General features: G+C 39.6%; 1 protein-coding gene across 1 annotated transcript in view; it reads right to left on the bottom strand.

Moving 5' to 3' along the window:
- The window catches only part of ADAMTSL1 (ADAMTS like 1), a 215,776-nt gene that overhangs the window by 129,747 nt on the left and 72,699 nt on the right, over window positions 1–13,330 (bottom strand). Inside the window, exons 5-7 of the mRNA XM_074812177.1 lie at window positions 12,791–12,917; window positions 6,839–6,913; window positions 3,697–3,854 (exon numbers count right to left, since the gene is read on the bottom strand). Coding sequence (XP_074668278.1) covers window positions 3,697–3,854; window positions 6,839–6,913; window positions 12,791–12,917 — 360 coding nt within the window. The remainder of the gene's footprint in view (window positions 1–3,696; window positions 3,855–6,838; window positions 6,914–12,790; window positions 12,918–13,330) is intronic.

The following is a 13,330-nucleotide window of genomic DNA, read 5'->3' as shown; positions in this document are numbered from 1 at the left end:
TAACAGGCTGTGCTTTGCCAGCACTAACCCTTCCCTGTCAATCCTTACCGGCTGTTTCAGTAAGCCTATAACTCAGGTGGTTCATATTTGCAGTGCTGACTGCTTTAAATAGTTAACCAGTGATGACTGTTAGCATCACATTATCATCTGTAGACTCCATCTGAGAGTATTGATTCATCCTGCTCAACGGAGTGCAGATGTGTGACATGAAATGGTCACTCCAACTTTCTCTATTTTGTGTCTGAAATGGACAACATTGACAGAGGAGACTTTTTAGCACAGACAAGTGAATATGTGACCTTGGTAACACAGCAAATCAGTGGCAGCTCTGGCAATAAAGGACAAGACCCCCTGTGTGATATTACTGCTCTGTTCTCTAGATCACAGTGTCAGCCAGAAATATTTCCAAGTGAAATTGACCTTCATTTCACAAGGATTTTATAAAATGTGACACTTTTTTCTTTTAGGAAAAAGTAATTTCTATTCATGCAAATCAGAATTTTGTATTAAAAACATCAAAACAAGGAAATCCTCAGAACTGCATCTTTTCCAGGTCTTCTGCCTTTCAAACATTAAAAGTTTATAATAGAGATTTATAATTCTCAAACTATGACTATAAAAAGAACATTAAAAGCTCCAGTTCTTCCCCTATTTTGTGATAACACCTTTATTTTTTAGAGAGATGTTTTACTGAATTATTTTTCCCATTTACATATCTTGTGAAAAGACTGCCAAGAGTTTAGCACACAAGGAATGTGCCACTGACTATTACAAAGCCAAGAAATTTAGCAATTATACAACTCAGCTCCTACAGGAACAGCATGAGGTTTCTTCTCGCAATTTTAAAGCATTCAGTGTCACCAGTAAAGAAACTTAAATGTCAACTCCCACACTGAGTTTCTACTTCTGAATTATATCCAGGTGTCTAACTTGACCTCTCTGAATAAAATCACTCAGGGTGAATCGAAAAGGATTATAACAGTCGTTCTGGAGACAATGACCTTAAAACGAGACTTCTGCTACATCTACAAATTCATTTAGATCTGTTGCATAAAAACTGTCTTGTCCCAGGAAATCTTGACACCCAAAGAGATCCCACTTTGTGAGGAGAACTTGCTAATACCACAAAGAAGCCTTTCATCTGACTTTTTAAAGGAAAGTGCTTTACCTTCACAAGCTGAAGGCAAAACACTCGTGGCTATAGTAAACATGGAAAGCAGTTGCCAAGTCTGGCATAAATAAGAGGTATACATGCATTTTGGTACTCCTGTATTAGCCTTATTTGTATGTACACTCCCATATCCAACAAAATCCAACAAATCAAATACCCAGAAGCTAAAAAATTTTGTTAGAAAAATAATTAAATAGTATAGAATAATATCCTTGTTGCACTAAGTAATATTAAAGTATCTTCTATAGCTGTGAATCAAATGAAAGGAATTTTTAAGTGCCTGATCCAAGGCAAAATCTAATGCTAACCTAGAAAAGATCCTACAACTGCGAACAGGGGTTTTGTGTGCAGATTTTTGTCCTGGTTTGAGCCTGGCTGGCAGCTAAACACCATACAGTCGCTTACTCACCCTCTCCCTGCACAGGGGATAGGGAGGGAATTGGAGGGGTAAAGGGAGACTCATAAGCTGAGATAAAAACAGTTTAATAATTGTAATGAAATAAAACAATATCAATAATAGAAAGCACAAGTGGGTAATGCATAATGTGACTGGTCACCACCTGCCGACTGATACCCAGCCTGTTTCCAGCTAGCAATTGCAAAATACCAAGGTCCCGCAATTGCAATCCTGGAAGCAAGAGAGAATACCTTCCCTTCCTGACCACCCCTCCTTCATATACTGAGCATGATGTTACATTATATGGAATATTTTATTGGTTAATCTGGGTCCGGTGCTCTGGCTGTGCTCCCTCCCAGCTTCTTGTACACCTGCTCACGGGCAGGACATGGGAAGTTGGAGAGTCCTTGATCTCTTAGCAACAACTGAAAACATCAGTGTATTATCAGCATTCTTCTTATTCCAAACCCCATATTGAATCCAAAACACAGCACTATTCTGGCTACTAAGAAGAATAATTATCTCAGTAGAAACTAGGAAAACATTTTTCTATATCCAGTTAAGACAATGGATATATCAATAATTTTACACCTGTTGAGCCATGCTACTCTGACTTTCAAAAGGTGACAACACATAGCAGAACTATTAAAATAGTTTAATCTCAACTAGCAGTATTTGTTCTGCCCATGTCTAGCCAACTTGTACAGTCATATGGGCCAGACAGTCATCATACAAGTAGGGTACAGCCTTTGATTTAACCAGCGCTTCTTATCTTTCTTTGATAGAGAAGGAAATGCAAGCACCAAGGGATAAAGATATTTCCCTGACATAAAAGATAACAGTGGAATACCAGGAACACAGTCCAACTCTCCTGCTACCATTTTAGGGTCACTGGTCTACATGACCAGCTGTCCCCAACAGGTATGTTTTAATTAACCAGGCTGCCTTAAATCCATAGACAGCACAAATAGTGCAAAGTGAGCAGTACTATTTACATTGCACTGAAGTTCATCACCTGGATATCATCTGTAATAGAGGTGAAAGTGTTTTAGACGTTTTGAATTGACCAGCATTGTTTTATTTAGGCATTTTCATTCTGACCTTCAAAGACAAAGGAGTGCATTCTTCAGGTCAGGCTTCTTCTTGTGAACCAGTCCTGACAATCTCAGCCTGCTTTTTGTGCTGCTAACATACCAAGAAGGGTAGGGGACAGTCTACAGGGCTCTGCTGCTTCCTGATCTAGCCCACTCTAGCCCAGCCCAACTTAATCCAACCCAATCACTTATCTCATTTTCCAGTTCACTGTTCAAACTTCTAGCTGCCATCAGCTCTAGGTTAAAGCAAATGTCATTTACCTCTGGGGCCCATGGTGAAAAATTTATCTAGTCATGGACATGATACAGGTTTTACAGTTCTACAGCTGAAATCCTTCAAGTTCTTTGGGCCTACTGGAAAAGGATTTATTTTATTGTAATTCCCAAATGTGCATTTTTGTATGTGTGTTTTCCCACAGAATGCGTGCATTACTTCCAGCAATGTGTTTTATATTACCTGAAAGAATAGAAATGCTTTAATGGGAGGAAATAATTTTATTCTTATTGCCAGTGCAACACAAAGCAGAACTTCAAAATGACACCATGACTTCCCAAGCAAAGTCATCGCATTTATTTTGGAGCTTGGGGACCTTATTCTCCACTCCCTTACAGTCTTCTGTGTAATTACACTAGTATAAACCTCCAAAATTATGGGCCAAAGATACAGACTTCTTTCTTTTTGCTTGTCACGGATGAAGCAAGCTTCATGACCTTGACTTATATGTACCTCAGCAGCACAAAGAGAAAATAATCTGCCTTTTCTTGTAATGAGTTCATCTTTTCTCTTTAGGGCACACATTGGGTATTTCTTTCTTGGTATAAACACAGTCTGTTTCCCAAGGACTGTCAAATGAGGCTTTCATCAGATATTTAACTATAAAGAATTTCATATAGAGTTCAAGAGCTAGCCTGGACTAGACTTTGTGGTAAATGTCTACTGGAAAATTAAGATCTAGAAAAATCTCTCTCATCTTTCCAATGCATCTTGTCTTACTTTATGTTGTTCCAAGAGGTCAATGACTAATGACCCTCACCTTGACAGTGAAGTCTGCAGTGAGGGGCCCAGATATTCTTAGTATCTCCTTTTCAGGAAACTTCTGGAAGTCGATGCTAGAATTGTCCATGAGGAAGGAGCCTGTGGAGCTGAGACTGTTTTCACTCTTCACACCTTGGAGAGTCTTGGTTTCCAAATCTGACAAATACAAACAAATTAACAGGAAACTACAGCACCATAATTTATTGTAAGAGTAAGTAAGAGTAGAAAAGGAAAGCCAACACAAGACAGCAGTGGTGCAGATTTGTGTCCTAAATTAGTGATAATGCAACTTTTCTGTTCTTTTCCACAGTTTATTCACATTCCCATACTTTTTTCTCCTCCATCTGCTTTTTGAATTTGTTCAGCTCTTGGATTTCTAGCTCTGAATTCACCTCCTCATCCATAGGTCATATTTTTACTTCCAGACATATTAATCCATGCCCAGTTAAGCATATTTTCTGTCTTTTAACTCACTCTCAGTAAGTCATGCTCCTATGTGGAGCATGACTCAGACCTTCGCCCATGAGTGCTGGCTTTGTTAAACTGCTGTTCCCTCTTTCAGTTCAAAGGTGGATCACTAACCACATGTTGTTGTGGTAGATAATTAACTGAAAGCAAGACATCCAGGAAAGAAAGATCAGTATGACAGTAATACTGCCTCCTCTCCAGAAGCTGTCTGATCCATTCCAGCAGGGTAGGAAGGGAAGGAGAGTGCTGAACCCTTCTGAGCTTTCCCCTCTGGCTTTTTGCATTCACAGCTCCCAAAAGGTGGGCATTAATTCAGATACTGTTTGGTAGCACTTATTTCTGATTGTTAAATCATAATAAACATATTAAATAATTTATTAAATGGAAATCAACAGAAAGTAGATCTGTTCCATCATCTAGCTAGCCTCCCCACCAACTCCAGATTATGCATTGCAGCATGTTCACCAATAAACTTTCTTATAGTTATTTCAAAGTGACAATCCATTTCATCATGAAGAACTGTAAAGCTACAATCCTTTCACCATGTATCTGTGAAATTATGCACAAAATCTACTCCCACACAGAGAGGCAGCTAAGGCAAAATCTGAATTAGATGGGGACATAATATTAATCTGTGATGGAATCATATTTTCACAGACAGTAAATGGAGAAACATTTTTATTAGCATGTATTAAGTTGTTAATTAGGAGGAAAAAAATAATTGCAGTAATCAGACTGCTTTTTAGGATGGGTGATGGGAATTAATTCATGAAGGAAGTTGCTGAGGCAGTACACTAAGAATTTGCTCTGTATTAATGAATTCCTTGGTTTTCAGTGAGACGAGTCTCTTCCTTTGTGATGCACTTGGCCATATATTTATTTCTGGACAAGGCTGCATGCATCAGGGATAAAGATGGTTTTAAGACTTGTGTATATATAATCGGCCTCCTGTTGACTTCTCCCACAACCAAAGTTCACAGGGCAAAATGCTCCCTCCCCCCAACTGATTGTAGCTCATACATATATAAAATCCTTTGATGGGTGAACAGAAAGATTCATGGAGACATCTGAAACAAGAAAGAGATGTATTTGGACTTATTCGTGTTTACACAGAGCAGTTAATCTAAATCTCAACCAGTGACTCAGGCAGACCTTGCTGATTCAAATCTTTTTGTCCTGAAATGTGATATGGCCTGACTGAAGACAGCTTTAGATCAATCCCTCCAGCTAAAATCTAATTTCTCTCTAAGCTGTCTTGTAGCTAAATTTTCCTGAAAAAGCAATAAAAGTACAAAGTTTTCTACCTTGGAAGAGAATATCTATACTGGGAAAGAAGACGAGAGAAAGGAATAGTGCAAATCATTTACTGGGAAAGTAATAACAAGCATACTGGAGCAGCAACAGGAATACCCGAAGGGCCACTTAAAACTGAAGTAGAGGCAGCATTTGAACTTTTAAGAAAAACATATTTTTTTTTCATTTATAACCTGTAATTTGCTGGTCTTTATTCACAGCTCTAAATCTAAAGAACCATTAAAAGGTTATGGCATGCCCACTGCTTTCTCAACACAAGCTGTGAGCTACAGAACAGGACTGATAAACCACCCCTTATTTTGCCACTCAGTATAAGTTCTTTGGGTGAAAAAAAATCTGGAGAGAGTGGGAATGATTTGATGTTTCACCTCCTTGCCAACACTAATGTTTGTATGTACACTGATAAGCGTAGACAACTCCAACTTGTCTGTGCTGCAGGAAAGTTCTATTACCTGTGGGAAAAGGAGAAGGGGGGCCCTACTTATCTTACAATAATTTGTGCTTCTGAGAGGTTATGCAATAGAATTTGTGTTTTTTCTAACAGTAAATCCCATTTGCCAACACTAGTGTTCATTTGCTGCTGATGAAAAAAGGAGCAGCCTGTGAGTAGCTACTGCATTGGAAGGTAGGACTGAGGAATGCAAGGAGTTTCTGTTCATGACATAAATGGATTTGACTTCAGCTGTCCCAGAGCATTCTCAAATCCTGAGACTCTTCTCCCAGAAAAAAGGGATACACAGCTGCTGGGATATACAGCTCCATGTCAGACAAAGCAGGGAAGTGTTATAGCCACCAAGTGACCAGCTAGCAGCACTCAGTGGTCTTAACTCCTTGAAGCAGTATCACTGCTAAGGAGCATGGTTTGACTTGTGCGTGCTGTTTCTGATCTTTAGACTGTGACTTTGTCTGTGTGCATGTGTGTGCGTGTGTGCATCTATAGGAGTGAAGAGATTATCATAACAGAAACATGTTAAAGTCATCAGCAGCTTATAGCTAAGCTCAGCTGTAGGGAAGCTTATACTTTACTGTCCTCAATATTTCTTCACTCAGTGGGATATATTTTATTAATTTTAAACAAATGCACTTGGCAGCCAGTGAGCCAGCCAAAGGATAAGCAAACAGAAATGCCTGAAACATTATGGAGGGGCAAAGGATTCTGCAATGTTGGCCACCTCTGCTCTGAAAAGAGCATGGACCACTGAGGTAACTGGGTCTAAGGAGAATTTCTGAGGGCAGGACTCAGTCCTGTGTTGAAGTCAGTGATCTGAGAGAGGGAAACCAGACACCACAGTGTAAACAGAGCACTTCAGGTTAGCAAGGCTTTCTTAAACAAATGTACATTAACTTTTTCTACTTACACAAATGATCAGGTCCTTTCAGCACAAGGCGGATCTGCCTGCTTCCGTAGGGAATAGCAACGACTGTATCATCCACTGTGGGAAGGCAAAAATGCATGGAGTAAGTAGGCAAAGAAATTCCCATCTGTTTTCAAGTAAGCACTGAAATAGGTGCTTACAAGGCAGTCAAGAGAAAAGCTTTTGGATCAATTAAACAACCCTATGAATATGAGAGAACATTAAAAATCTGAAAAAACAACTGAATGCTGTAAGAATCTTCTATTTAGAAGAACCCAAACCTGTTGATTCTTTTATTCTCAACTCCTTCACAACCATTTCTGTATTCCAAGAGTAATTAATAGCTTTCTATTTCACCACGAGTCCACTTAAACCTCTTCCAAGTCTTTTGAATTGGTGTTTGTGAAGTAGAGAAGTGTAAGACTTATACTGATGTTTAACCAGAACAGCCCATTCTTTCACTTGACTCTTTCCCAGCTGAGACCTACAGCTTGTCCATGACCTTGCCATGATATGTGATGATCTCCCACTACCCTCAGGCATGCCTTCCCTTTCACACCTTTTATTTTAATGGTTAGAAGTGCTATAATTCTGTTTCCCTTTCCACACCACTAACAGAAAGCCCCTGGAAAAACAAAAGCCCATTAGACTGTCATGTAAACGGGTTTTAGAGCAGGATATTGCACCTATGAAGCTCTTGGGAGCTTTGCCAACTGGATTTAAACTGAGGTGTGAATTAGCGTGTGGGTCACATGCTACTGCGAAAGTTAGTTAGGTTAACATTTCTAAAGATGCAGCACTGTCAGTAATATCCTGAAGGGAGACAGGAAGGAAAGGTGTGGAAAGATACTAGAAAATGCTCCCAACTCTATGCCTGGGACATGGGGTGGGTGCCCAGAGAACACTGCTGTGGACTAACCAGCATGCCTAAGTTCTTCATTCAGATTTCCCTATTCCTCTGCCTCTTCTACAACTAGAAGTCGGGAAAGAAAATGTATGCATGCCTAACAGGATTTTTTGGGGGGAGGTTGGTAGACATTAGAGAAATGAAACCCCTTTCACTGTCTGTTCATTAGAACCGCTCACATCTGTGTCATGTAATGTCTGCTAGCAAGAACTAGAGCTCTGCTCTCGAAGCAACATGTTGCTTTGTCAGGTAAGGCTAACTCACACAATAAAAGCATATTATCTTTCATCCAAACCAATGAGCTGGAGCCTTAAATTTCTGACCAGACCAAACTGGGAAAACTGTTCCAGCCTAGCTAAAACAGGATTCTCAGTTATCAGCAATAGTTAGTAATGTTGTCATTTTATGTCAAAAGATGAAGAGAGGAGACAGAAAGAGGGAAAACTACAAGGAACAGGGACTTCTTTTAAACAACACATTCACTCATCCAAACCTGTAACATCTCAAAAATGTCAACCAGAACCCTTTTAAATTTTAAATTCAGTCATGCATCATAGGAATTTCTGACACTCTTACATTTTATGGGATGAAATATCCATACTTTTGTGGTCTCTTTATATTCCAGAAGTGAGGGGGCAAATGCTGGCAGTCTGATAAAGCTCTGAGTGTCACTAGAGTTGCATGGTGATAAAGCCTCTTCATGTGCCCAGACTCTTCTGAACCTTGTCTCAATTTTCAAAATCCGTTTTGACATGTTTCCCCAAACTATCCAGAAATGTCAGTCTCCTAAGACTTCTGTAACACTGGGGTTAAACTCTATTCAACAAACATTTTCCTCATACACATCTCTGATATCACATTAATTAGCAAAGACAGACATCTTTAATTTCTATGCAGAATTCAAATTTTCTATCTGAAAAGACAAATATTGAAGTGTTACAAAATTCACTAAATATTGATATTCTAATGCTGATTTTATTGGTACCATTCTGGCACTCATATTCAAGATACCTGGTAGGATTAATACATTTTATCCATTTTGGGGAACAAAATTCATGAGTATGACATACCATTTTGTTGTATATATATACATCACGTTTATTGGAATGAGGCTGGGAAAACAATAACTTCAATTTTTCAAAAAATATTTTTTTTTGCAAGTATTATTTAAAGACAGTCTGATGTCATTATTATAATTGACTGTCTCTCAGTTATGAACTCTGTGCTGGAGGGTTCACTGACATGTCACAGAAAAATCAGACAGTTTAAAGATCCTGCAAGCTTCTATATCATGTATTCCTAGCATGTCTCTTCCGCTCCAGGGTATTGCTAGGACAATATTTCACCTGATCTTGTTGTTGCTCTCCATCTGAAATTCTAGCATACGTTATGTGAAACGCAAAGCTCTGTGGGATTTATGCTTATCACAGTGCTTCCTGCTTTCATAAAGTAGAAGCAGTAGGATAATTTCCTGAGGTTAACAGTGATAAGAACGAGACATTTCCTGTGAAAAGACATGTGAAAGTAAGCATGGTAATATTTAGTCATAGCTCCCTCCAACACTAAGGAGAGAGGCAGATTGTGGAGCAGTTGTGTGGAACACTCTGAAAAAAAGGCACGAAGAGCATTAACGGACGGTTGGTTTCCTCCAGAGAAGATGCATAGGGAGGCAAGGCAGAGTCCCAGATAACTGAGGACATTGGCCCAGGGCTGTGAAGAAAGTGCAAGGATTTAGGCAAAGGTTGTATGTCAGACACATTCATCAAATTCCTGTGAGAAACCAGTTTCTTCTGGTTTTGGATTCTGAATTTGGATTTTCTCCAACTGGTCTGTCAGTTCCCATGATGAAAGATTGAGTTGTCACTTTTTGTCCATTACTATTGATATTCAATGGAAATCTGGAACTGCATCTATTTTTGACAACCATGATAAGGGTAATCAGGTAAGTATCTGTTCTGCCTCAGCATAGCAATTTCTACAATCCTCTTTTAAGAGTAATCTACTTCACTAGTAGATGTCAATCCTTCCTTAGAGAAAACATAATGTTGCACAAAGTGATCAGCAGAATTCACCCACCACTTATGGGATCAACTCTCTAGCCCCTTGGCGAATTCAAAGAAGCCTGCTTAAATACAGCTCATCTCCATAGGAAGATACATACACTCCTTCCAAAAGGAGATGTTTTAAAAAAACCCAACATTCATTTTCTGCAGACTTTGAAAGTTTGAACCACTGAAGTTTAGGGCTAAGAGAAAAGAATATTTCAGAATGAACAAAGTCTTTTGTAGCTGTTTGTTTGTTGTTTTTTTTGGTTTTTTGGGTTTTTTTTTTTTTAAATATAAACAACAGCATAGACACAGGTGGTTCCTTTTTCATAAAAATGTGAGAAAATTCAATGTCATGTTGCCTCTTGCCCTTATATGCTTCTGTTTCTGAGGCCACTAGGAGATGTATACTACCCATATAAATACCAAGGAAGCTGTTCCTGTAGCAAGTGCTAAGCGTTTAAAAGCTCTATGAATTTCTTTCTAGCACTATCCTTCTCCTGTGCCTTTGCATGATACAAACAGCATGGAAAAGGGAACTGGATATGAGCACCAAGAGACCATGAATTCAGTATGATAAGCTCAAGACTGTGTCTGGGGTGGGTCTGAGATATAAACAACTTCAGAAACTACTAGGACAGTGCTGGAATAAAGGTCACTCTCCAATTTCCCTAGCACAGTCCTTGAAATTGAATGCTGTGCTCTGTTAGACAAATAAAAATCCTAAGGGAGCCCACAGAACACCTCTGCTGATATCTGGTCACTGCTGCACATGCCCTTTCTGATTCTTCTTACGTTGCATGGCAGTATGGCTCACATAGGCTTTTAATGCTTTGTTCATGCCATGGACAAAATAGACATTATTCTTGAGAAACAAGGATTATTTTATAGAGATAACTTTGAATTAAGCTATTAACTAGCCGAAAGTAATCCAATCATTCCAGCAAATAAATCAGGCCCTGATCCCAGATATGCTTATGTAGATATGTTTACAGTGACAAATAAGTAAGATGCTGAAACAGACAAAGTGCCAAAGTGACAGGCATTTAAACAGCGCTGAGGAGGATAGATGCAGGAAATAAACACAGAGTAGATTTTAAAAAGTTTTTCAACATTTTTAATCTCAAATTTTCACAGCATGTACATAAACCATTTGGAAGCAAACCTCAAAAAGAATTCATATTAATTCACACATGGGAAGGAGATCTGTTAGTGTGCCTTTACAATTGTAAAAAGATAATTTAAAGGAGCACTTACTTTTGATATACTTGAAATTCATACTGTGTTACATAACAACATGTATGCTTACAGCAGGGGTGTGCATACAAAATCTGATTATCTACTTCAGTTCTGTATAACAATTATTTGCATGCAAATGTGTCTGAACAACCCATTCTCTAATATTTTTTTCACATTCGTCTCACTCTAAGACTGTGCTCTCTGACATCTGCTCTTCTACCTATATAGTATTCTTTATATTTAATAGCAAACCACTGGGAGTAGGGACTCTTGTTTTATTAACATTTTAGTACTGTGCATAATATATCAGCACCTTTATCCTTAGTAGAAAAGAGAGGAGCACCTTTTTACCAGAAAGCAACTGAAAAACAATGAATTATCCCTAGAGGAAAAGATGTTTACCAAAACAGTTCACAAATACTATCATGTCTCAAGCAGCCTGGAGATTTCCGAATCTGTTTATGCAATGTTTATGCAATGTGTGTAATAATGAGGTGAAATTCCACTCCTAAATATTTGTGAATTATTTCCTTCCAGTTCTGCCTCAGAAATGGAACTCTTCTGAGGATTATTCCTTTCCTTCCTCCCTTCCTTCCTTCCTTCCTTCCTTCCTTCCTTCCTTCCTTCCTTCCTTCCTTCCTTCCTTCCTTCCTTCCTTCCTTCCTTCCTTCCTTCCTTCCTTCCTCCCTTCCCTTCCCTTCCCTTCCTTCTCTTTTTTCTGCTGCGCTCTCCCTCTCGCCAAGCAGTTATTCTCTGACAGAGAGAAGCTTTTGCAAAAAGTACCTCTCACTGCTCATCACAGAAACTGAATGTTATCTACATAGCAATCCACAAGTGTACACACAGAGTCTTCAGCAGTTATTACACTGTCATTTGAATCTTTTAGGTCATGTGGTATTCAGCACTAGAAAAAGTGCTTCAGAATGGTAGACCTGGTCTGAATAAACTCTAATGCCACTCAGTAGGGCTGGGGGCATGTTAGAAGTCTGGCACATATGACTCCTTAGGTGTGTCTACATAGGCGTGAAAGTACATCTACCTTTTTACCCTTTCTTCAAACTCACTAGACATGCCCTATTTCTCATCCCAAAACTTTTATGGCTCCATCTATGGTGCTGTAACCAGGCTGAAAAGCCTGCCTGGGGTCTAGCATAAGCTAATCCTGTCACTGTGGCACACTAATGCTACTTTACCACTCTGAGTTGAAGCTGGCTCAGTGTGCGGGAAAGCCCATGTCAGTCCATACCCATCTACACAGGCACCTCCTGATGTCTTAGGCACCTCAGCCCACCCTAGGACTGAGTCACCATGCTCAGCATGCAAGCAGACATACCATGGGCATAGGTCTGGGAGGAAGCACTGTGGCAGGTTGGCACCACCATCCCCCCAGGTTCCTCTCTGCTGTAGAGCAGCATAAACAACTCTCTTCAGAGCACCATGGACTGCATCCCATGTCTAGCCAGCTAATACAGCCAGAGCAATGTCAGTAGAGCCAGTTCTTATTCTCCAACTCCTCCCAAGCAACTAGCTAGCTAAGATGGGGAATATACTGCTGACACTTTTCTACAATCCTCTGTCCACCCCCACAGCCAGACCTGTAGTCTGAGAAAGTTTCATTTAACCCAAGAGGGAAGAAACTGTGGCTACAACCAGACTGACCATGATCATTCAACTGCCTAAGAAAGAGTGGGGTGAAACCTAGCTTGCAAGAAACACATAATTAACTGAGGGGAAGATGGCACTTTACCAGAAGGGACAGCTTACATTTATTTGCTGAGAGCTGGGACTTATACTGGCCTCGAACCATCCGGCAGGTGGACCCATCGCCATTGCAGACCCCACAGTTATCTTCCTTGACAGTGCTTCCCAGCTGGCGGTCACAGCCAACGATCTGGCAAGAAAGAAAGATGTGCAGTTCAATGTGAGCACCTACTGACTGACTGCTCAATCCATCTCTGCAACTAATTACTGCCAAATTTCTCTCTCAGCATCTCTAGAGGGCCATAAAGTACCTTAGCAATGAAAGAGGCTGAGCAAATCTGGCTGGGAGTTTGAACTGAAATCAGACATGAGATAGTGAGCAGGTTAGTACTCAATGGCTTTTGCAGTCCAGAGAAAGAAAAGAGTATTGTTGGAGGGTTTTTTTTTAGGGCATTGTGAACATTTCTTGGTTAAGTCCTATCAGAAATTACACTTCTTAGCATTTCACAAAGAAAAATGCCTGAAATAGATAAGAGGACAGATAAGAAGCAGACAGATAGATAAAAGTAAAGAGCAGCACAGATAAATAGTAACATGGCTGAG

Source organism: Strix aluco, chromosome Z (assembly GCF_031877795.1).
Source record: "Strix aluco isolate bStrAlu1 chromosome Z, bStrAlu1.hap1, whole genome shotgun sequence".
Classification (NCBI taxonomy): domain Eukaryota; kingdom Metazoa; phylum Chordata; class Aves; order Strigiformes; family Strigidae; genus Strix; species Strix aluco.
This window is presented reverse-complemented; position numbering and strand designations above follow the sequence as displayed.